Source organism: Nicotiana tabacum, chromosome 7, assembly GCF_000715075.1.
Source record: "Nicotiana tabacum cultivar K326 chromosome 7, ASM71507v2, whole genome shotgun sequence".
In the NCBI taxonomy this organism is placed as follows: Eukaryota; Viridiplantae; Streptophyta; class Magnoliopsida; order Solanales; family Solanaceae; genus Nicotiana; species Nicotiana tabacum.
Window position 1 is genome coordinate 10,393,068 of NC_134086.1, and position 25,954 is coordinate 10,419,021.

The 25,954-nt window shown below is 37.0% G+C and overlaps 1 protein-coding gene across 1 annotated transcript; it reads right to left on the minus strand.

The window, feature by feature from the left end:
• Positions 1–247: 247 nt before the first annotated feature.
• On the minus strand, positions 248–24,811 carry LOC107832001 (protein NO VEIN). Its single transcript, XM_016659802.2, has 13 exons — positions 24,298–24,811; positions 22,534–22,871; positions 18,462–19,146; positions 17,454–17,552; positions 15,990–16,167; positions 13,365–15,103; positions 12,108–12,320; positions 9,175–11,424; positions 8,291–8,400; positions 7,317–7,716; positions 6,877–7,194; positions 2,284–2,541; positions 248–1,814 (listed from the first exon to the last, which is right to left on the minus strand). The coding sequence occupies exons 1-13, from the start codon at positions 24,760–24,762 to the stop codon at positions 774–776; spliced, it is 8,094 nt and encodes a 2,697-aa protein (XP_016515288.2). The 5' UTR covers positions 24,763–24,811; the 3' UTR covers positions 248–773.
• Between the last annotated feature and the right edge of the window lie 1,143 nt (positions 24,812–25,954).

The following is a 25,954-nucleotide window of genomic DNA, read 5'->3' on the forward strand; positions in this document are numbered from 1 at the left end:
CGCAAAAAAGAATATACTAATATTAATATACTTACCCATTTGACACCCAAAGGGTGATAACTTAGAAGATTTCGAAATTTGTATCCAGAGATAGATTCCTGTACATGCTTGAAAGATAGATTTCTGCCTTCTATAAAGCATTACCTTGATCATCACATCCTTCTAATTGAGTTAAATCTGTACTATCCAATTATCATTAGATAAAATTTCCAATACAAAATGTTGGGGGATTGGCATAAAAATGGTGAGGGAAATCAAATATTTGATCAACTGGCAAGACAAATTGCATAGATTACAAATTTTCACAATTTATAAGAGAGAAAAATACTGCCCAATTTGTTGGCCCAATTCACAATAAGCTCAATTTGTATTCGCCATCGGCAATCTAGTATACCAATTTTAGTTCAATCAATGATGTAATTAAGAATATAATTACAAGGAACATCTTCCTCTACATTATGCTATCAGCTGTCGTTTCTAAAATGAGACTTTACAGTATACTGGAAGCAGTTCGCTGAAATTATTGGTGCCCGGGGTCCAGCTCAAGCTTCTCGACAATATAAGGCCAATAATATTTAGTGCAAATTCTCAAATGCAGCTCTATCAAAAGGACGCGCTGCTCAGCAGGCAGCCGAAATGAAGGCCTAGTCACTTCAAACCATATTCTCTATCATCTCCTTATACTTTAGTCCAGTTGAATAACTTCTTGTATGATTGTATGAAGTAACAGAAATAAGTGTCTCATCCTAATGTAATGTACATCTTAAAAAGTATCATGACTTTGGCATTAAAAGAGCTAACTGAAGTTTACCACGCTGACAGAGTCTGATTGGGTTTTTGTATACCGTCACTGCTGCTGAATCATTGGGCAAAAATACAACATGGGCAATGCTAAAAGATTCACCTTTCTCAACTGCAAACTGCCATTCCCTCGAGGTAATGTGGAACCAATCCTTTCTTGCCGATCTAGTTGCCTTTACTTCTATGTATTCGTCATCCCCCACAACAAGGTCATAGGGAAGCCCCGTCTCATTGGTTTCATTGACCCATTTCACAAAAGGCTCACCGAGTTTCCCCACAAAGTATTTGAAAGCAACAAATTCTCCGTGTCTGCCAGTTAACATTGCCTGTTGCGGGTCAGTTGTGCCTACATACAGCTGATCTCTTTCTGTCACATCAGATGAACTATTTTTCGAGTCATGTGGTGCAGTTGTGGGATGAGGAGGATCAAATGCCACTTCCACAGTAACAGGTACAAGTACATTACACACATGATCAGCATCTTGTGAACCTAGTAAAGCTGCAGCTGATGCTGGATCATTGTCCGCATTCTCCACAAAAGTGATCTCAGTTGGTGCCAGTGCACATGTTTTAATTACAACTTCTTCCACAGCCCCCTCCTCTTTCGCTTGGATGCCACTGGCTGCCTGTGTCTTCGTTACACTACCAGGAGCAGTTTTCCAGTCTGTAGGTGGCCAGTTTGAGTTGATTCCAGGTCTCTTCATGAAATTCATAGGGTTAATCCCATTAATTGTTCCAGAAGAACTAATCAGCAGCCCTTTCTCACTATCTGTTGACGATGGAAAATTTGCGATTGACCAAACAGATTCACCTGCAGGAAGTTTAGGCATTTTCTGGCTATTCAAAATGAAAAACTCAGTTTGCTCCTCAGTGGAACCTGATTCGGCCATAGTTGTGATCATATGAAGAAAGTTTGCCAAATGCAAGTCAGAAGTTCCAGAAGAGAACAAACGAGAAAGCTCCAAGAACACTGAGTGAAAATCTGATTCTCGAGTTGCATACAAAATGTTTCCCTGTCACAGAGTAAAAATAAATAAATTATATATACATATATAAGGAATAAGATTTCACTAACAAAGACTTGGGCAGAGATACAAGTTGACATAACAAAAAGTAAGCATATCTACACATTCTTAATAATGCTAGATCTCCATGAACAAGACTGGGAAACGGCAAAAATAATATATATCACGCATGTTTTGTAAGTTTATGAAATATTCACACTTATAAGATCTGGGAATTGAAGAAGAACAAGATAAAAACACAAAGGAGATATAACTCGAGAACTGTACATCACTATATAGAAGTGTTAAGGTTTTGGACTACATAGGAAAAGGTCTTACATTTATTATACATCAACCTGGCCAATAATTAGCAATGCTTTTTCATAAACAGTTTAATGAAGATTCAAATAGAGCTTTTTTCAGAAATATCTCAAGCATGTAGCACTATATGGATATAAGAACCCATAGATGCGAATACCTCTAGTAGACAACTGCATTCAAACCGTTTCTTTGATGCTATGTGAGAGCTTTTTATAACATTCCTGTAGAACAACTTTTCTACAACAACAATCTGTAGGCATTTCAGGTTCTGAAATCCAGACTGGCTGAGCTGCAAATACTTGTCTGGATGAACGTTATAAATATAGCGCTGAGCATATGGAAGAGCCCAGTTAACTACTGAAGCTGCCAAGCTAGAGTCTGTTGGACCATAATATATTGCTTCACGAGTTACAACCTGCAAAAGAGCACATACTAAATGTCTTAAATTGACCTGAAAGTCATGTTACTCAGTCTGTCCCAATTTAAGCGTCTTAATATGACTAGGCACAGGTATTAAGATGAGAGTGAAGTTTTATCGTATTTAAGCAAGTATTGGTCAAAGGGAGGCAGAATCACATAGCCATCTCTTCCTACACTGCCAGTTGCAGCAGATCTCTGGAATATGTTTATTTCTCTTTTTGAACTCAGATGGGTCATGCCACATAACATCAGGGAGGCTTTTGAGAGTTGGAGCTTTTGGAAAGTTGAGAGCACCATCAAGAAAGTCTGGAAGATGGTTCCTGCTGCTATCTTTTGGAGTATCTGGAAGAAAAGGAATAGCAGATGTTTTGATGGACTATCAACTACTTCTTTTTTTGGTAATTATCAAATTTTATTACCAAAGCGAAAATTTACAGCTCAAAAAAAATAAAAAATTCACTAAGGCTGGACATTTTCCCAGTACTTAGTATCATTCTATACTACCTATACTAATAGCTAACTATCAATCAATTAAACAAGTGTAGTGTGGTACTCCTCAGACCTCAGGAGCTCCTGGTCATGGATAAAAGCTAACTCTTCAAGTCTTCTTCTGAGTCTGGGCAGTATCAGTCCTCTTCCACATATCATTTGGATAATCAGCTTGACTATCATCCCTTGTTGCCTCTGTTATGCCCTAAAGATCCTCTGATTTCTTTCCTACCACACATAGTAGACACAGCCAGTTTAAGCCATTCTGTATATCTCATTGTTGGCTGATCTACCCTTTGCACGGCAATATGCCCAAGCTATCTCGTGTTTCCACTCCATGGCCTGTCTTGTAATACCAATCCATTGTAGTAGTTTCTCCAGATGGACTCTGCATATGTGCACTTCAAAAATAGATGCTCAATGCTCTCCTCTTCGACCGTTGCACAGAGGACACTGTAAGTCATTTGTTACCCCCCATCTTGCTAATCTATCCCTAGTGCTCAGCTTGCCCATGATAGCCAGATAAAGGATAAAATCCATTTGGGCACTCCTCCACTGTTGCACACAAGTTTTCTCCATGGCATTTTCTGTTGTTCTCATCTTAGCATTATGTATAAGTTTTTGATGAATAAGTTCTCCATATCGAGAATCTCTGTAAGATTTATGCCTGCATCAATCAAGTATTGCTTAGCCTTCAGGATCTTCTTTACCATCCACAAAGCCTGTTTAGGTTCAATTTCCTTATATCTCTACCATTCCCATAGTATATGTGTATCCACTGCACCCATAGCTTATCCTTTTTCTGACCAATATCCCCGAGTAACTTACATATAGCAGCCTTGTTCCACTTGGATATATCTAGCAAGTTCCACCCCCAGCAACCTTTGGTTGGCACAGTTTGTCCCATGCTATTAAAGCTTTCTTTGATATATCACTCCCCCAGACCATAGGAATTTCCTACATATTGCTTCTATCAGTTGTATAACTTTCTTTGGGAAGACAAAGATCTGTGACCAGTAGATTTGGATAGAAAATAAGACACTCTTGATCAATTGAATTCGTCCTGCATATGATAAAAACTTTGCAGTCCATGATGTTATTCTTCCTATCATCCTGTCCAACAGTGGTTGAAACTGTATAACAGACATCCTTTTTGTACTTAGAGGGACCCCCAAATATATAATAGGAAGCACTCCTTTGGTGAAACCAAGTTTATCCACAACAGCCTGTTGCAGTGCTAGGCTTACTCCACCAAAGTAAATAGAACTTTTGCTTTTGTTTGCTTTCAGTCCAGACACCCCAGAGAACTCCATGAAACAATCGTATAACATGTGAATAGAGATTTCATCACCTCTATAGAACAACAGTAGGTCAGCGACAAATCCCAGCTGGATCATTTGTAGTTTCTCACACCTTGGATGGTAATTAAAATCTGGTTGGTATTTCAGGGTTCTGAGCAATCTGTTTAGGTAGTCCCTGGCTAATACAAACAGGAATGGGGACAATGGATCTCCCTGCCTTGGTCCCTTTTTTGCTGGGAATGGGCTAGTAGGCCTTCCATTTATCAGAATAGAGTAGGAGACAGTAGTAATGCACTTCATAATCCATTTCACAAAGCAGATTGGAAAGTTCATATTAATCATAATTTGCTCCCGAAAACACCACTCCAAAAAGTCATAAGTTTTTAGCATGTCTAGCTTAATCATGCATCTTGGAGTTATCCCTTTCCTCTCATATCCTTCACTAGTTCATGACTTAATATGATGTTATCTGAGATGATTCTTCCTGGGACAAAAGCAGCCTGTCAAACATCAATGAGACTATCCATGACCATTAACAAAGTCACTGAAGTACAGTTGATTGGCTTGTAAAACTCCTCAGTGGCAAAGAACTGTTTTGTTGCATTGATCATATCTTCTCCTATAATAGGCCATGCTTTCTTAAAGAAGAAAGCATTGAATCCATCGCACCGTGGGGCCTTGTTGCCAGCTATGTTCCTCATTGTTGTACATATTTCTTCTGTGGTGACTGGCTCTATTAGTTTCAGTTGTTGTTCTCTTGTCAGCATTGGTCCATTTTTTATTATCTCTGGATTTATTGCAGGCATTTGTTCAACAGCTTTGCCCAGCAGCTCTCTATGAAACCCCACTACTTCCTCTTTCACCTCATGTTCTGTTTGCAACAGTGTCCCCGCTTGATTTACAAGGGATTTGATATTATTCTGCGATGTTCTATTCTTCAAACAAGCATAGAAGTACTCACTATTCGAATCCCCAAGTTTTAGCCACTGGGTTCTTGATTTTTGTTGCAATATAATTTTTTCTATCAATCCCATTTCTCTAGTTGTACTCTCAATTCCTTCTCAGTTTCAAAAAGAGATGTCTGGTGATCTGTTTCCTTCATTTGTTCTTGTGTCTCTTGGAGCTGCCTTCTAATTGTTTGTACTTTCTCCCTGACCCCTTTGAATTCCTAAGTATGTAGTTTTTTCAATTCTTGTTTAACCTCTTTAAGCTTCAGCACACTTTTGGCATCCCCTGCCATTTGCTAGGTGTGTTCCATGCATACTCCACCACCTTTAGGAATTCTGGAATCTCAACCACATAGTTATAAAAGCGATATGGCTTTGGACCTCCCTGAGCTGTATCTTCAAATTGAATACTCAGAGGAGAATGATCGGAGATGAATGGATCCATAACTATCACTTCCATTTGTTTCATTGTTGTCATCCACTCTGTATTCACAATGACTCTATCAATTTTACTCCACGCATGGCTATTTGTCCATGTGAATTTCCTCCCTATTTACTTTAGTTCATTCATGTTGTTATTCAACATGAAATTCCTAAAGTCCCTTATCTCAGCTTCTTGTACTGGATTGCCATAGACTCTATCATCTACCCCCAGTATTGCATTATAGTCCCCCATTGCAATCCATGCTCCATTAGTTCCACTATGAATCACCTCTAATTCATGCCATAATGTTTTTCTGTCTTCAATAGTATGTAGGTCGTATACTGCTGTAAATAGAACTGTAAATTGAGTGCACCAATAGACACCTTTCCATGTAAACTGATTGCTCTTCATCATCTCACTAAATTGTATAACATTTGGATCCCATATTACCCATATCCTTCCTTTACCATCTGCTTCATAGTTAGTAGCCCAACTTCATCCTGCTGCAACCTTCTTCAGTATTTGATTGGCATTTGTTGCAGTAACTCTATGTTCTACTATAGCCAATAGGCTAATTTTATTCATCCTAATGAATCTACTTAACTCCTTTTGCTTGAACAGCTTATTGAGACCCCTAAACTACTTTCCAATCTCTCAAAGCTAATTGTATTATGTTTTTATTCACTTGGGTTTATTTATCCCCCATAGATTCCTCTGATAGTTATTTGAATTTTGTTAGCTCCTTAGTATTAGCCTGAACATCTGTATTGAAACTGACATTATTCCTTTTTGCTATAACTCTTTTGTAACTATTATGCATCTTCTTGATGCCAGCAATGAAATTAATTACTTCATTAAAAAAAAAAAAAAAAAAACAAGTATTGGTCAAAAAATTGGAGAAAACTTTAACTTTTCAAAAAATTTAACTTTCTTTGACCAATAAGTGGGGCTCTACCGGAAACTTCTCTACAGGGGTAAGGTCTGCGTACACATTACCTCCCCAGACCCCACTTATGGGATTACACTGGGTTTTTTGTTGTTGTTGTTGAATAAGTGGGGCCTAATTATACAGAGTGGCATCTTAGATCGACTCTTCCAGAAACAGCAAGCCTTTCTCCTATATATGCATGCAGACAAAAGCAAAGGGAGGGAAGTGTAATCTAGCTTACCTCTGATAGAGAAGGAATGCTTAATTTGTGCATGAACATTGAAACTTTTGTTCGGAGAATCTCCTTCTCCTCATCATTGAGTTGCCCAAAGTAGAGAAACGTAATATTATCAAAATACTTAAATTCCTTCTTCAACTCATCATCATCACACCAACAGATGAGCCCAAAGGATGGGTTCAGAGATACCCATTTATCTTCTGCAGTTGGGAGAACCAGATAATCCATCCTCAAAAGACCTTCTTTCAAGAAACTAATATCTTCAGATCTCAAAGATCCTGAATTTAGTTCGTCAACCCACTTGAGAAATATATGAAAGACCTGAAAAAACAAGTAACAAATCCATTCTTAAGCCAAGATATTCAGCAGAAAATGGTTTCATTAGCATCAAAATCATTCATCAACTATCACGATGGAAGTTTTTTGCAACAAAGATAGCTTACATTCTTAGCTGCTTGTGAAGGTAAAGCAGCAGCTGACAACTGTAGCAATATTTGAAGATATCCATGGAAATGAGGGAGCTCATCCACTCCACATTCTTTCACAAAAAAGTCATGAAGGGCTGGATACATGCTACATAACATTTTGGTGAAAGGGTGCTGAACTGAATGTAGATCAAATTTCGGGCATACCATCTTCACTTGGTCCACCGAACCAGTTGAATCATGCCAAAAGACTTCTTTAGATGACAAAAGAACACCAGGCACAACATCTTCATGTGAAGCAACCAACTTACAAGGGACAAACACAAAAGGTCCATCGAGTAATTCTTCAACCACTTTTCTCTCTGAAGTACTCATCCTACTCCAGATGAAAGTGTAGAACTTTGACATTTGTGATAAACTGAAAAAAAGAGCAATGGATAAGCATGAAATATCAGAATAATGGTGAGAAATAGCAGCTCACAATGAAGGAAACCCTGACACCTCTAAAAGTTCCTACTTTTTATGCATTCAAGAAGTTGGAATATTACAAGGGGACATGTTATGGCTAGGTGGTACCTGACAATTAATGACTTTGGATCTTTCCATCAGTTCATTTGAAAAAAAGTTAGTTCTTTTTTTTTAACTCAGTAGGACTATTAAATTTTTTATACTATAACCAGTCAACGATGGGGAAAAAGCATAAACATGACTCTAGCAAAGCAACCACCTTAATGACAATGACTAGCGCTTTTTGTCCTAAACAAAGATAATAAACAACATGAACATCAATAAACCAGTTACCAGACCCAATCCACCAACTTCAGTATGTAAATACATAAGACCAACTATTGCATTATGGGTCACTTGAGCCTTAACTAATTCATAATTCTATCCACAGGAAAAGAAATGCTGAAACCCTATTTTTGTTCAGATAAATGAAAAAATTAGCATCTAGCTGATTTCACACGTTTCTGCAGAGGAAGATCAATTACCTAGCACTCAAAGGTACTTTAGATTTCCAAACTTTAAGAATTGCTAAAGTGTCATCAACTGTAACTTGTGTTTTCAAGCCAAGAGCTGTTACCAACTTTTCGCTTCTCACCTGTTTCACAACAGAAGAGCACTGAGCCACTACCAAAAATATCATGGAGAATAACCAAAAACAATAAAAATGGTTACAAATAGCAAATTGAAAGAATAACAAAGCCAACAAAGAAGAAAGGTCTTTTCAACAAGCACATGTTGGCTCAAACAAGAACAAGACTGAACGTAAATGAACAAATCACAAGCATAATAAATTCAAGCTTCTCCTGAAAGTCAAATCCACCCACACTTGCTTCTAAAATATACAGTTCTTGAGAAAATTAAAACCTAAAAGAAGGCTGACATAGTGAAAACTCCTCAGTAGAACTAACTAAATTTTAAATAAATAGATAAACCAGATCGGATTTGAGCTGACCACTTAGTCAGTTTCCTACCACAGTAAAAATACTGCATAAATAAGACGAGGTAGTTTGCTGTACCGGAATAAGGCATGAAAAAAGCAACCACGTCATATTTTAAATACAGACTACACTGTGATCACTAGATTCTTGCACAAATAATCATGGACAAGCCAAATTAATAGGTCGAAGCTCCTCATACAAATGTTTATTGACATGAAACTACCAGGTTAATCAACTACTTCAAGTAACACACAAAACCCATGGTTTAGACCAGTCCTAACATCCAGCAAAACACGCATGAAGTCAAACTTTCTTGTTTCTCTTTTTGGTCCTTTCCCTGTTAGGGAGGGGGTAGGGGTTTACACCAACAAAAAGCACAAAGGTGTTCTGATTAATATCACTACATCAAAGTTCGTTAAGATCAGACAGACCTTTGGAATGGCATAAGGAGCATTGTCGCCAAAAATTGAGCGCACAGCCTCACAATCATGGAATAACTCCCTTGGACGGTGGAGCTCATTATCCATACGTGATGCTAACCAGAGAACATCAAGGAGGATTCTGGTGAATGAAGAGTCAAATATTTTCCTTTCTCCTGTGGAACTGAAATAGAAACCAGTAACCTTGTCACAGAAATATTCATCCCACAAACTATCAAGCACCTCCAAGACGTACTTGCTTTTTTCCTTGTCACGTGCTGAAGATAATCGTGAAAGCAAATTGACAAACTCTTCAGACACCCAATCTTTCGCAATTGATCCTTTGGAAATCAAATCTTTATCCCATGTTGCATTCATGGAAACAGAGCATACATCAGAAATACTTTTTTCAACTTGAAGAACTCGTACAAAATCAGTGATTCCAATTTCCTGGAAAAACTTTCTCCACTTTAATAGACCTCCAGTTAAAGATTTATTGATTGGATGTTTCAAGAACATATCATCAATCTCAAGCCATTCAAGATCTAATCCATGTATTAATCTACTCATATCAATGGGATTTCCGAATTCCTTGCTGAAATGGATAGGAAACTCAACAAGACGTTTGCAACCATGATTTGTCAATATGAAAGCATTGTCGCGCACTTCACCGATAATTTGGTCCTTTTCTGACTGACAGTCAGGGCAACTGGACTGTAAGTGCAACATCAAGAAGGCAAGATATTCTGTCATTGTTTCTCTATGTCCTTGTTCATTTTGCTCTCTGTAGAGAAATGGTAGAATATGCATCTTTAATATTTGATGTGCTGATAAACGTTGGACACCAATTCTGTACAGCATCCTGGTAACATTATCTACTATTGATGATTCGGAGCATGACGTGCCAAGAGCAGCAGCCGTAGAAAGAAGTGCAGGACTCACAGTTCTAAGAGATGAATACAATATTGAGAAAGTTTCTGGTGAACACTCATCATTAGTTGCAGTGCCCATTGAATCAACATGCAACCAAAGTGCACCTTCGTCCAGTGATCCATATCTACCATCTGAAAGGGGAATAAACGGAGTTTTCTTGAGTTCCTTCATGAGATGCGATTCAATCCCAAAATCTGCTGAGTTTTTTCCATTTGATGACATTGTGAAAAACGCATTTAACCACATACATAACCATTCCAAACCCATTGACTTTAGACCATCGCCCGAAGAGCATAAAGAATTTACAACCTGAAGTAGAACTTTGAGTCCATATTCCTCAATTCCTAGAGCCCTGGCTAATAAATCTGGTAGAACTATATCTTTATGCAAGAAACCAACACCAAGATGCTTGCGAAGCAAACTATCAGGCAAAAGGTTACGAGCCTCTTGGGTCCAATTTCTCAAAACTTTACATGGAGGAACCCACTCATTATCCATACCTTCTATTATCAAGCAGTTTGACGTGCGTAATCTAGAAAGGATCATCCGAGGAAGACTAGAAAAGAAACCATGAGCCTCCCCTACAAGGGGAACAAAGCTCATATAAGCTGTAACACCTTTTGCTGGATTATCCTTAAAACACGGCAGATCACAAAAGGACCTCTCTGCACTAACAAACAAGCCAGGGAACTCTGACAACAACCACTGGTTCCAAGGACTATCACCATCAACTTCTTCCCTGGATGAAGGGAGTACAAAATCAGCCTGAAGTATAAACTTCAGGCCATATTTTCTCAGAGGAAGGAATGAAAAAACAGGTTGTTGGTCCAGTTGTGGGTTGTAGCTTCCATCAAGCGTTTCCTGCAATGTAAACGCTATGGAGATTTCTGTTGTTGGGGTATCAGGACGAATAGCGTCAGCCCGCAATTTCTGGGATACTACAAAACAAGTCAATTTCTCCTCTCCGAAGGAAACCTTAATGATACCATTTCCCACAGCTTCTTTCCTCATAACAACAATAGAATCACTTAGCATATTTCGGAATTTGATACAGTGAAGACGATGAAGAAAAAGCAGCAAAGATGGATGAAGATCAGCAAACATTGACATAATGTTCTCTTCGCCAGACCGTTCCAAGAGATTTGATCTGAAGGGAAGCACTATGCATGTATTCCAATGATTGCAATAAGAACCTGAAGAGGCCAATCTGGTATAGAAGTCAATGTCACAAGGAGGAACAATAGTTGGTAAAACAAAACCTATCTGGCCATTAGTTATATCAAACTTAATATGGAAGCCATTAGAATGAATTTCTGGAGCATCAGTGACCTGTAAAAACAAAATAAAAATTAGGGTAAGCTAAACTTGATTGGTTCAACTTTTAAGGTTCTTAGCACTTAACTTGTCGTACTAAGTTCAAAATTGAATATTTGTTAAATTTAGTGATTTTTCACACACCCCAATATATTTGAAGTTGAAAATACTGGGTTCAAGGGAACCATTGTTCAAAGGCTCCATCCACCTCTGCCTATCATCCATCTCCTCCAAGTTACAAAATATTGCAGTTTCAAAGAATAGTGTGTATGTAGATATTATCATTAAAGGTACAATTTCTAGAGCTGGTTTATATTGTTTGGGCTCATATTTCATTAGGGGCAAAACTTCAATCTCATAACTACTTAAAATTTAACGTGCCTGTGGAATGATGTTAATTTAACTTCCATTTATTCTTTAATAACATATCAAGTAGGGGTGACTTAAAGTTAGCCATCTCCTAGCTTACCAACAAAGAAAAAACTCCAATACAAAAAAGAGGGTTTCTGATCCTAAGAAGTTTAGTAGTAAAACCTTTAATGCACTGAACAAAATGATTGCTAACTCTCTTTTGATAAGGAAATTGATTGCTAACTCTCAATTATCCAGCACGAAGGTGCAACTAACAGAAAGTAAAAGCATAGTCTCTAAATATAAGTAACTAAATGAAATTTAGCAGACATATTTATGTATATTACCCGAAATACTGATTTGAAACCGATGCCTTTCTTCCCAATATATCCAGCACTACGTCCTTTCTTAGTAGAGTTCCCAACATCACAGAGAGCTCTGATGTTATCAGCAGAAAAGCCACGCTCATTGTTTAGAACTATAATGCCTTTATCCTGAAGAATGAAAGTCAATGTGGGTTCGACATCCTCGGGGTAGATATTATCATCAGCATTCTGAACCTGAATCAATGTACCATTGTAAAGAGAGCAATCAGTTATATCCTTTTGGCAGTTAGGCACAAAGCGCTCCATCTTATAAAATTCTTCAGCAGAAACAAAGTTTTAGAGTTCCTATCAGAAGAAAATCCAGCGACAAAAAAATCCCATAACAATAACCTCATACTCATTGCAAAGCTAAGACAGTCTAATAGTTCCTGGGGAATTTGAACTCTTCGGGGAAATTAAATCCAATTACTAACGAGACTAGAAGTTGTAATATGCATATTATTAAGTTATTCCTTCCATCTGATAGAAACCTTGTCGCAGATTCTACTGCACCAAGAGCATTACAAGGAAAAGGCATAGAATGTGCCCTTGATTACCTTGGTTGATATTGGTAAGAAATATAGAGCAGCTAGAAACATGGGCTACAGAGGTCGTCATTTACACAATTCCTCCATCGACTAAAATCCCGGTTATCTGATTTAATACACCTTTGAACCTGTCTCTTGATTACCTAGAAGAAGAGAAGTTTTATTTTGTGTCTCATACAACTTACACTAGTTGTATGAGGCTCCTTTTTGTCTCACAAATTTGTGGACCCCAATCTTACACTTCTGGGTCCACAAAACCGTGAGACAAAAAAGCTGCCTCATACAACTAGTGTCAGTTGTATGAGACACAAATTAAAATTTTCCTTGATTTCCTGATGACTCTCCACTTTTCTGCCATGCCTATCTTCTTACAGCTACTCTACAAACTTTTAGGTACTTCTGTTTTTTTTTAAATAATTTTCATTTTAGTTATTTTATAGCCGTCTATCTGTTGCACGTTGGTTCACATCTAATTTATTGTAACTTTTTTTTTCCAACTCCAATCTACTTCCTCCTCTGAGCCAACTCAAGATAAACCTTTGTATCACAAATCCACATTAAAGTCCTCCATCTTTTTCCACATTGAATGGTGAGTTTACAAATACAACCAACACTAGAATGAGCCAGATATAAATGAATTGGGATACAATAAGGTAAACACTTAACAGATAAGATAAGGAGGTATACTGACCAACTCTAGGATAAAATGTGAATCCTGAGAATATAGCTCCTGCGAAAGACAATGGAGTGCTCTCCCCAGGCGAGCATGCTGCTTATTCAACATTGCACTTTCAACTAGAGAAATATCAGGCTGCAGACCAAATTCTTGTCGCTGAATAGATTCAATAACCCTGGCAGCGGAATTCTCAAGCTCACATGAGTGCTGTGTGGCACTATCAGCCAAATTATCAGGACGAACACAGGTTATAACACCTGCAGAGCAACTGGCATCTCGATTTTCATTTTGCTGCATTGGATCTTGGGAGAGGCTAATTTCATTTCTAGACAAGGGATATGTGTTTGATTCTTGCATGAAGGTTGACTTGTTGCTGAAATCAAGCTCTGTGACTTTCAAGCATGTTGATCCAAAAGGCATTAACAATTTAGTGGTAGAACAGGCACTTAATTTGTGTTTATCTTCAATCCACTCCACAATGCCCAGAGACATTCCAACACGATGAAGCATAAGACGCTGCTCTATCCGTTCACATTCACCTAAGATAGCTGAAGGAGCATCTTTGATAAATGGCTGCACCCCTGTAAGCAAGATGTCTGCAGCAAAATGGCAAAACTCAACAGGCAGATATCCCAGACAGTCGAGAACAAATCTCGATGCAAAGGTCACAATGCTAGCAACACTACCCTTCCTCAATAACTTGTTATTTATAGTCGATGTAGTTTTATCAGGTATGAGCTGTCTGCACAGAGATATGTCATGCTTGAGTGAGTCCTGATTGTCATGTAATTTTATTTCCTCATAATTTCTAATCAAAACTTCAAATGCCTGACGTGCATGGCATTTTAAGAGTGAATTAGGAACGTTTTTTTCACCACCATATAAAACCAGCAAAGATAACAGTTTGAGAGCCGTATCAAAAGAATTTCCTTGCAGCAATACGTTTACAAAAGAATCAATGGTGGCTGAATGATCAACACGGACAACCTTTCCGCATGCGGTTACCAAACACAACAATTCTTCGGTTTTTATATCATTTAACAGCCAACCCACAAGAGAACCAAGAGAAGAAGCAAATACCATGTCCCAATGTGACCACAAGTTCAGATCCATCAACATTGGAGCACTGACCAAGACCTTTATGGCATCTTTTGACATCACTAGACGATCTGTATAACCTACATCATTCTCCAAACCAGATCTATTTAATATAATCTCATTATTTCTACCAAATGTATATTCCTTGAGCAATGTTTCAGAGAATACAACAGATTTTAAAGTCACATCGCCTTTCTTTGCCTTCACAAAACCCTCTATATCTATCATTACGTCACTTCCAGCTACTTTTAAACAGACTAAAGGGAATTGCCTCATTAGTAACTCACCAATCCTTCGTTTGTCTACTTTTTCGTTCTCCCATAAACACTGTGAAGCCTGTGATAACAATAGATCAAACTGACAATCAAACATTGAGGGTTCGAGAGGAGGCTTCTCATGCATGTCATTTGTTAAGAACCTTGGTAAAACATGACTAAGCAAATGCCTATTTTTCTCCAAGAAAGGCAAGATATTCCCATGACCAAGTGACTCAAAATGCTTCACAGAAAACTGCTCTGTCAACCAAGATTCAAGCTTGTAAAACTTATTCAACAGGAAGAAGAACTTCTCATGGTATGAACTTGCAAAGGACAAGGCATCATCATCACCCTCAAAATACATAGAAATTTTACTATGTATGTCCTCAATAGTGACCCCTACTTAAACAAAAACAATAGAAGTGTTAGCTTTCCAGTGGAGAAGAGGTGAAAAGGAAAGCCAAAAGCATAATCGTGAAGAAACAAAGCTTAGATACTAGTTCATTAGCAGTATGAAGAATTGAAAGTTATGCTGAATTATTATACCCCACCACCACCACCACCACCACACACAGGGTTGGGTATCTGGAGTGTGGATAATACAATCTGGGGGTTCAATATCCAATAACACAGTAACGGGAATGGGCCCCGCTTTTGCAAAGCTATTCAAAACATTGTATCAATCTAGGAGAATCATGCATTATCTTATGTAAATCTGTTGATCTGCAGCCAACTGAAGCAGGCTAGCCATTTATAGATTTCAAGTACCTTAGACGTCTATTCCCTTTTCTTTTTCCAAGTATTGGCTGAAGGAGTATGTGAGTTACATACAAGAAGTTGAAGAGAGAAATGACAATACTCCCTTAGCAATCATGTGGGTTATTTGGAAAGAGAGAAATAGGAGGGCATTTGAAGGGGTGGAACAACAACAACAACAACTACCACCACCACCACCCTATATAATCCAACAAGTGGGGTCAGGGGAGGGTAGGATGTACGCAGCCTTACCCCTACCTGGAACAAGATTTTGTAAAATTGCAAAATAGTCTCTAGTTTCTAGTTTCTTTTTGGTGTACTCTTTGAGGTCCCTATTTGTATAGAGGATTGGATCTCCTCTGTAGAGAACCATATTATGTGTACGTTTTTTTTTTTTTTTTGGGTATACAACTTATATACAAGTTCTCAGGAATTGTTAATAAAATTATTTACCTTTTCAAAAAAGAAAATGACAAAAAGTTGTAACACCTTGCAGGCAAAATAAAAACCTCAATGGTGTACAACTCACCACTTTCACACACCAGGAGCTTCTCAGAGTGCTTGGTAACATCCCTTTCAGGTGACTCAACCTCAATGCAGATGGAGTCAGCACAATTTTCAGTGCCTCTATTGGTCTCTTCATATTGGTGAAATATTTCGAGCTTATCATACAAAGTGTCCCACATTCCACGTTTAATAGATGTAACCTGCAAAGTCATCACACTCAAATTAAGAAAATGATTTTCAGTCTAGAAGGTAGTCATTAAATTCACACAAGTACAAGAACGTTAGGTACAAAATGAAGGGAAGTTATCTGGAATAATGGTGCATGTTGGAGTGGAGGTTCAAGCAATACACCCACTGAATCATATAGACACAATCTAAAAGTTTAAACTGCTATAGAGCTCTCCAACATGTCCCCTCACAAGCAGGCCTAATTATTGTCTTGGTGCAAGCATGTGAAAACATTTTTGTTGGACTATTGGCGGTAAAACTAAAATGCAAGATCTCTGCTTGCACTGACACTGTGGAATTGTGTGAATCGCATCATTTTTTTGAATCGCATCATCTAAAAGCTTAAGTCGTTTGAGAGTAACTGCATTTATTTGTTTATTAAAAATATGCATTACACCCAAAAGATATACGTCAGAATATAACCGTTGAGGCAATATAAGACATGTAAGGTGATGGATCAAAAAGGCATGTAATGTGAATTTCTTAAAGAAACATAGAGATTCTTCCTACACCTTCAGTTCAAAATAAGTAAAATGACAATTAGAAACGAAAACATGGAAAAGATAAAGGGTCAAAAATACATCACTGAAAGAGCAAGATCTGTCCCTGAAAAACTGCTTTATAACCATTCTCCGCAGCAAAATAAAGGATTCAGCAAACCTTTTTTCCATTCCAGACAAAAATATACTAGAGAAAACAGCAAAAATGGGTTCTAGAACCTATGAGGCATTAACCGAAGTGCATTTATGACTTGGACAAGTTGTTTAAAGCTTATGCTGGGCTTTAGAGAGCAATTAACAAAGTGTGCGCTTTTATACAGAAGAAAGCAACACAGTTTGAGGAGTTTGCCAAAGGAAATGTAGTTCCCTGTTTTTTCAATAAAGATATCCTTGGTAAGAAGTTCATCAGAGTATTTCAAAGAAACGAAGTGTGCCGTAGAATGAACTCAATGGAGATGGGCCCATTTCAAGCCCACAGGAAGTCTTGCAGAAGATAAATCAAACACTTGCATTATAAATATAAAAGAAGAATGCAAAGTCCTACTTTACTTCTAGCTGATGTGTAAAAATTAATACTTAATTGATGATTTCAAGAGCTAAAAGAAAGGCAACCAACGAATGCCTATCGTAAAAGAGTATTGAAGATGTCCTGAATTGAGATAGGTTTACTCATGAAGCAGGATTTTTTTTTATTAGGAAAAAAAAAGTACTCAGGTGACTTATGGATAATTAATTATCAAAATACTCTGTAAACTTACAGCAACTTGAAGCAATCCACAAAATGGATATGATGAAAACAATCTTGTCACTTTAGGTTTTTTCCTTGCCTTATAGAACAGAAGCATCCTCTGAAAAACCTAAAACACAAAAAAATTGACAGAAAATCAGCATGTGTGTACAACTGTTGACTGTCAGCATCTCAAGCATAGACCAAACACCAAAAATAGGTGCTTAAGAGAGCCAAAAAAGAAAAAATGCAGTAGCTATTAGCTAAATAATTTGACAATATTGCAAGAGGCAAACAAAGAAATAAAAGTTAACACGAAAAGAACATGCATTCATTTCTTTTTAACACATAAATGTATTATAGCACAAATTATAAACCTGGCACTAAGACTGAACCAGGAAGATTACTTGAAACCCTTCTACACAAGAACAAAAGGATTAGGTTTCCTCCTATACAACATCTTGTTCCTGTAATGAGTCGATGAACTCTAGCATGCTGTCTTCATCTTTAACCTCCAGTAATTTACACCACAAACCCAAAACCCATAAACACATGAAATTGATCTTCTGAATAATCTTTGATTTCCCATCAAAACATCTCGCATCTCTTTCCTTCCATAAGACCCAACACACAAAAGCTGACACAATCTTCTAGATTTTTCTCACTGGTTTTTTCAATCCCCCAACACCCTAGTTGGTTAATAGATCTTCACTGTATAAGGCATGACAAAAGGGAGGTTGAAGAGGTTGAAAACAAAGTTTAGATCTGCCTTCACCATCCACTGCAAAAGAAGATGGCCGCTACTTACCTCTGGATAAAGTTTAACTTTCCAAAGAATTAGGTATAAAAAGTAGATACTGTAAACCTCTTTTGTAGTAAATATGATACACGTCTTTAATTTTAAATAAGTTCTTTTTAGGAAAGTGGAGAAATGTTAACAGCAATCTGATTTAGAAAGTCGGCCAGCTACAGTATCATTTCAACGAGATGTATGATAAGCTCATTCTGTGCTAGATAAGAAGCAACTGCTTAGCTGTACCTCATCTACACTGTTTGTCCGGCATGCCTCCTTCCAAGTGTTAATGAACATCTTAATTGAATCATCACCATGCGAAAAATCATTTGAACCATTGGAGTCTTGATTCCACATCTGAGAAAATTTTGATGCCTTTTTATTCTTGCGAGTAAGAAGCTCTGCCTGAACCACATCTCTTTTGGGTGCTTTTTTGGGTAAAGCCATGGAACTCTGAACATCATCAAGTTTTCTTTTACTCTTGGATTGCCCAGTATCCTTACTGTATCTATCACTGCCACTAGCAGTATGTGGGCTAACCTCAACTTCAGCTTTCAAACCCAGCCGCATCATTTCTTCAGAAGCTGATGGGTAAGGACAGGTTGTTGGTCTGTCCGAACTTTTGTTCTTTCCAGCTGGGAATTTGCACTGGCTATGTGCAGCACTTTCATCTTGATCATCATCACTGCTCTCATTTTCTGAACTTGATATAAACCTTGTGTGTTTACCACAAAATTCCTCCTCGGTTGAGGAAAATGATTTGACACGATCACGCATGGCACGGAAATGCTCATCTAACTGCTTCTTCTCTGCAGATAGGAGAGGGCGATTCCTGATATTTTTGCTGGATTCTTTTTTCACCGTACTAAGATATTTGTTCACGGTGGTAGTTTGGAATTGCCTTGCTTGCTGGATAAATGTAATATGCATCCTGAAAAGGATAAGGAAAGAGTATACATGAGGAAATATGAATGATCAGATTCTGCTGAAAACAGAACACGAATGCCACGGCTAACTATTACATGTCCCAAAATTAGTGAGCATCTGCAGTAGAAGCATGAGAAACACGTGCTAAACTATACTAGAAGCATGAGCTAGACTATATTAGAAGGTTTAGTCACATACAAGAAAAAGGATCCTCATTCTTCCCCACCAAGATATACAAGATTTTATCAATCCACAAATGTTCAACACTGAAGACTAAATGATGTGACACTGACAGGTGACAAAGACAAGTATCTACTTCTTCAAAAGTGGGGGATACAGCCATAGAGGACTTGAGTGAGAACAATCCAGTCATTTCATTTCTCAATTAATCCACTAAAGAAATAGGATATCACATCTAAACAACAGAAAGTTCCTTAACTAACCGGAAGATATATTTTTTCATGGTTAAAATTTTAAGAATAAAGAAGGAAAACTCAAAGCCCCAATTAGAACTCAGCACGTACACTCAAGACATTGGCATAGCATCCACAGATGAATGTGAAATACGAATAGAGGACAAAACCTTTAATAGAATATCAAACATAAAAGAGAAGTAACATATAACGCATGCCACATTTTCATGGTGTTCCATGCTAGCCTAGCTAGGATTTAAGATATTCGATTGTGGTCTTATGGGCATTTATGAAGGTACTACACATGTTTCAGCAAAATGAACATGTGCCTCTTTTTTCAGAAAATAGAGCCTAGCCTTACCTGATTAAGTTAGGAAAGAAAGTGTACTCCTTTACAATTCGAAAAGCTAAAGAATCAGAGGAAAAATGACTACAGGGAAACATGACAAATAGAGGAACTTGGTTAATGTTTTGACATTATGGGAGTGTTTGGCATGACGGATAATGTTTTCCTACTTTACATTGTTTGGCTGCACAAAATAGTTTGGAAAATGTTTTCCTACTATCACATTTTCCTGAAATTGGAGGAAAATGACGTAGCTAGAAAAAGTTAGAAAAATATTTTTCAAAAACTCCACTTACCCTCACATCTAACCCCAACCCCGCCCTCTTCTCTCCCTACCCCACCTCTCCCACCCCCTCTCTCTAAAAAGGCTTTTTTTTTCTTCAAATCTGTTTTTCATTTTTCTGCACCACCAAACCCACCCCCAACCCTCCACCGGCACAAAAAATATTTTTAAAATTTCTGTTTTTTCGTTTTTCTGCACCCCCCCCCCCTTCAGTTTTTTCATTTTTCGGTTTACATGTTGGAAATTTTACAAGTTCCAAAGTTATGAGTTCGAAGGTTTATGTTTTTTTTTATAAGGTAGTTCGGAGGTTTATGCGTTTGGAAATTTACGGGTTTAGACATTATAAAGTTTACGGGTTCGAAAGTTTAGCGGTTCGGAAGTTTATGAAATTTTGGGTTTGGAAGGTTGTTGGTTCGAAAGTTTATGGCTTCATATTTATTGTATCTAAATTATTTATGAATACTCTAGAAAAGTTACTTTCCTTAATTGCGTACCAAACACCGGAAAATGAGTAAGATTACTACTTGTTTTCCAAGAAAACAATTTCCATTACATCAAACACACCATATATGTACACACATGAGATTATGTTATTGTGTTGAGTTTGTTTTGTTTTCTTTTCTTTTTTGAGAAGGTTATTGTGCTTTGTATTGTTCAAATGATGCAGGTTTTACAAATCTAGAGAGTGTTTGGATTGGTTTATTTTATGAGCTTATTGGCTTTTAAGCACTTTTCTAGTTTTTGTGGTGTTCGGCAACGATAAAAAGTGCTTAAAAGCACTTACTTTTATGCATGAAAAGTACAAAAATAAGCCAAAAGTTGGGTATTACCAACTTATGGCTTTTGGCTTATAAGCTACTTTTTAAAAGCAAATCCAAACACCCTCCTAATCATGTCCCTAAAAGTTATGGATATTGTTGAAGTACTATAACCATCTCATTTAAAAGCTTAAGCTTTTAGAGAGAATACACTTTTATTTATTAATTATACTCAACACGCCTCCTCTCGTGCGGGTCTGATTTATTTTCATGGCCAAGCACGTTGGAATATCTTTTTCTTTTTTGGTAACGAGAGGCAACAAGACTCGAATCCAGGACATTTGCCTGATCTGATGCCAAGTTTGAAGTATTTAACCATCTCATCTAAAAGCTTAAATAGTTAGAGAGAGCATACTCTTAATTACTTAGTTATATTCTCAGCAGGTACAATTAACCGTAATTGAGTTGATGAACTCACCATTTCTTTTCTCATTGTTTCTTTTTTTCCTTTTGGGTTTGCTTGTTCCCCATCTCATTGTTTCTTTTCACCAATTGATTTTAGCACCATAGATAGCATTCAAGGGTGAGCCCCACATCTTTCTCATGGAGGCCAACAGTTTCAGCTTTTACCCATATTCTTGTTAAGAGTATTTAAATATTGTTCTAGAATTCTCTCCATGTACTCCATGGAAAGTCTTGGTTGAGTAATATATTAAGAATGGTGCTAAGTTGAACTGTACTACTATTGGAGAGATGGAAATGTAGTGTTGAATTTACATGATACACTGGACATGCTAGATTGCATAGGATTTTAATGTTATCGAGCCAGCACTATATCTGTAATTTCTCAGTATCAGCTTGACACTGCTTTTTAATAACATCTTATCTCAACAAAAAGAAAAGGTGCAACTCTTCCTCCAAAAGAAAGCTATTGCTTCTTCCAAGGAACTAGTTTGTTAGCACACCAGTCCAGTACCCCTTGCCAGATTATATGATCATTTCTTCTTGCCCCCCCAGTGGAAGCCCTATGTAAAAGTAGGAAAGTTTTCCACCTTACATTCCAGAATATCAGCCAACTCCTCAATGCACTCATCTACTTTATATTGAAGATTCTGCTCTTTGCCAAATTGATTTTATGTCTTGTGACTACTTCAAAAGATAATAGAACGCCTTTAAGGTAAATTCAAAATGTACTCGCACTGTAGTTTTGCTAAGCATGTAAAAAAATTGGTTATGATATTAATTGACAAGTACGAGTTACTTTAGCCAGGTCAAGATGGTCTGCTTGGTAAGGTCTACTCTATCAAGTGCTGGTCACGGCCCTAGTTTAAGTCATGACATTCCCACCACGCAAGTCGCACACCCTACACCACAATTATAGCTCTAAAGTTTGTTCACAATGAACTTTATGAGAAGGCAGACACCCCTTGTGTGCCAAAATATAAGCTAATTTTCACATTTAGTTATCTAAAATTTTATAATGATAAGTTTCAATCATTAGGCTATTCTCCTTATTAAAAAAATGAGGCTATTCTACAATATTAAATTGAACATAAACAAAATCTTGTACGAGTGAAAATATGCCACATACCCCAAGCTCTGAATCCGCACACCGAGCTTCTCTCTGGTTTTAGCAGATTTCTTCACGGCGATGAAGTTCAAAAATTCATCTACATTTACTTTTCTATGTTTATCAGCATCCATGAACTCAGATAGTAAGGACGTTATCTCCTCAGTTGTTATTCTGGAAACTTGTGACATATCAGGGTTGACAGAAAAATAATGGATAATAAGTGGGTGTTTCAACAGCGGACCCAATTCCAGCTCTTCAAACTGCTCAATCCCCTCATTCTTGCTTATTGCTACCTCCAAATCATACAATGTGGTAATTCTTTGAACACCGACAAAGCAGTGGATGAAAGCATTAATCTAAGAAAAGAGATGGGGAAATGAAAATTTAGAATTCCATAAGATTATCTTCTCATGAAAAGAAACCAAATAGATGGTCCACCATAAATATCCACTAAAAATTATCCAAGAAGATACAAAATGGAATTTAAGGTTGATGGTCACCAAAGCTTCACTCTAATTTCACATTGCTTTGGGAAGATTGATATAATAACCTCTTCCCTTCAACTTGTAAATAATGTACCCCCTATTTGAAGTAAGGGGGTTGGAAATAGAGTGCTGCTTGATGGATCAAAAGGCACAACAAGAAAATGTAAAAAGGACAAAACAAGTGTATCTATTAAAAGATGAGATGGAGCTTGGTGTAAACAACACATGATGAATTGAGGTTAGCCTCCAAAACCAAAAAAATAAATTGAAGGGAACAAAGCAAAATGAAGTACAGAAAGTAAGAGAGAGAGAGAGAGAGAGAGAGAGAGAGAGAGTACTAAAAGTTAAGCGCCACCAATGTAAATGACCAAGTTGAGCAACAACAATGCATTTGAACAATCTCCATAACCACCGTTTGCCGGTTTCAAAACCAATAAGCACATCGTATACTTTTCTTTTTGATAAGTAAAATTCTAAATAAGCACATCATATACTCATTTTTTGCATAATTTTCTCATGACCAAAAAAACTATAGAAATCAGATGCTTACCCTTGTAAGTACACAAAACTGAAACCTTTATCATGTGTGAACATTTCATGCTCCACATAAGGCATCTTTAATCATTAAATCTCCAGAAAAACACATACAAACAGCTCAACGGGGTTAGAAAATTCAACTTTCATAAGCAAAGTTCCAAATAATCCATGGGATACTGATTAAAGTTCATAGTAGTCTAAAACATCTTCAGTCAAATTACAAAAAAGAGACCATGAGCAACAAAAAAAATTCGATCGGTTAACCAAATATACTTTATTTTTAAAAAAAGGTCCTTCAAATTTATACATTCCATATTGGGACATGTTGGTAGGTTTATCATGATTCTACAAAAAATAATATTTTACACAACTCTGCAGTTTGCAAGTCACATTCATTTAAACAATGCATCTTTTTTTTTTTGATGAAATAATTGGCTTCATTCATGTCATCAAGAAGATGCAAAATATTACAAGAAGCAGAAGCATAGAAGCTTCAAAAAGCAGAAAAAGATCACCTGTTAGCTTACTACATATATGCTAACTTAGATACAAAGAGCTAACAAAGTTCACTCATTTAAACAATGCATCTTGTTTTAATCACTAGAAACTTTTTATATTTTCTGCTGACAGATAAATTTACTCCTAGAAAAGCAGCACATGACCTAAAGTAAAAGTGCTTATATGACTAAAACATATTCTCAACTTCAAAAATTATGAAAAATGAATACAAAAAATCTGTAAAAATACAAAGTTGTTGTACCTTCCCTTCGGTAACTATGAGGCGGTTAAGAGAGGGAACTTGTTGCAATTTGAGACCCAAAGAATCCCAAGAATCAGCTTTAAGTATAACCAAAGCAGCTTGTGAAACTTTCCATGCCGATACATTTTCACCAGCCTCTATAAGGTCTCTTCGTGCCTTAATTACAGCTCGATCAACTCTCTCAACAGCCTCGTTACCCCTCGAGGAACTCTGCAGAGGCTGCTGAAATTGAAAATTAGGATTTTGTTGGATTGGAAAGTTTGCGAAATTAGGGGTATGAATTGGAAAATTTGGGTTTTGGGGAAAGAAGGGGTTTGAAGGAATGAAATAGTTTGGAGGTTGAGAAGGTATAAAGTTATGATTTTGAAACCCTACATGTGGTACCGCTGGCTGTGGCTGTTGCGGCGGAGGACCGCTGCGCCAGCCGCCACCTCCGCCGCCGTTGCGCGGTGGCTGTCCGTACATTATAAGAGTGCAAGAGGGAAACTAGCAATGGCGGAAGGGTTTAACAGAGGGTTTCAGGGCTGCGCTTTCTTTATATATCCCATGGGTATAAATGAAGAACCGCCAAAAGTAGTTGTTTCCGTTTTTCTTTTCTTTTTTTCATCATCATTAGGATTTTTTTTCTTTTTCAAAATACTTGCTCCAAACACATTATTTTGAATTTCGCTTGAATACGAATATATTGGTTGATTGATCAAAATTAATTGCATTCGCTAACTAAAAATATATAATATATTATATTTGGTAACCAAAAAGTGTATAATATATGTATATTTTTTATATATAATAAACATATATATGCTTATATACATTTTATCGGTTATTATTTTCGTGGGCGACTAAAACTTATACATTTCTCAATATGTTTTTAATTAAGTCACATTTGTCAATTACTTCATACATCAAAACAAAAAATATTGTTAATTTTGAATCTTTCAATAAAATATGTAATTTTATGCACATAATTCCTTGAGTTGGTAAGTTTTAAGAACATTCCGTAAGTGCAAAAAGGAAAATGTAGTAAATATGACTTGGGGACGATGAACATTCCAATTTTCTCTATAGAGAAATTTAGTATAGAAAAAACATTCCTCTATAAATGCTTTTGTATGGGATAATGCATAAAATCCACCCCATCCTATGACTCATTTACCAACTACACACCTTTCCTTTTCAGGGGTCCTATTACCCCCTGAACTTCTTTTTACCGTAATTTATTTGTCATTATTTGATCAATTAAACTCGACCCCATCTATAAGACTATTCGTGTATACACGCGCTAATGGGCCCCACCCAATTCCCTTTTAATTTATCAAATCCCTTTTATTTCAGTAATTAAACCGACCCTATTTCATTATTTCCTTTCCTACTCCCATTTTCTACGGTCCAAACTCACAATCCCCTCTTCGATTCCTTCCATAAAATCACCCCAATCATAATTTTCTCTTTAATCTATTGCAAAATCGGCTCTAACATAATGTAAAGAAGTATGTAATCTCTCTTTTTAGGGTTCGTTTGTTCAATTTCAGCAGGGAGTTACAATCTAGGGTTTAATTTGATATTGTGGTGTTACAATCAAGGTCAGCGCAGAAGTATTATCTATTTATTCGTCATAAACCAAGTCTAAAGGTTAGTTTTTTATTGTCTTCAATTG

Excerpts from the sequence above, each read along its gene's own strand:
- LOC107832001 (XM_016659802.2), bottom strand. The coding sequence starts at position 24,762 with ATGTACGGACAGCCACCGCGCAACGGCGGCGGAGGTGGCGGCTGGCGC. Across the intron at positions 15,104-15,989 it reads GCTCCTGGTGTGTGAAAGTG|GGGTCACTATTGAGGACATA; the intron begins GTGAGTTGTACA and ends TTGTTTAAGTAG. Across the intron at positions 1,815-2,283 it reads AATGCAGTTGTCTACTAGAG|GGAAACATTTTGTATGCAAC; the intron begins GTATTCGCATCT and ends ACTCTGTGACAG.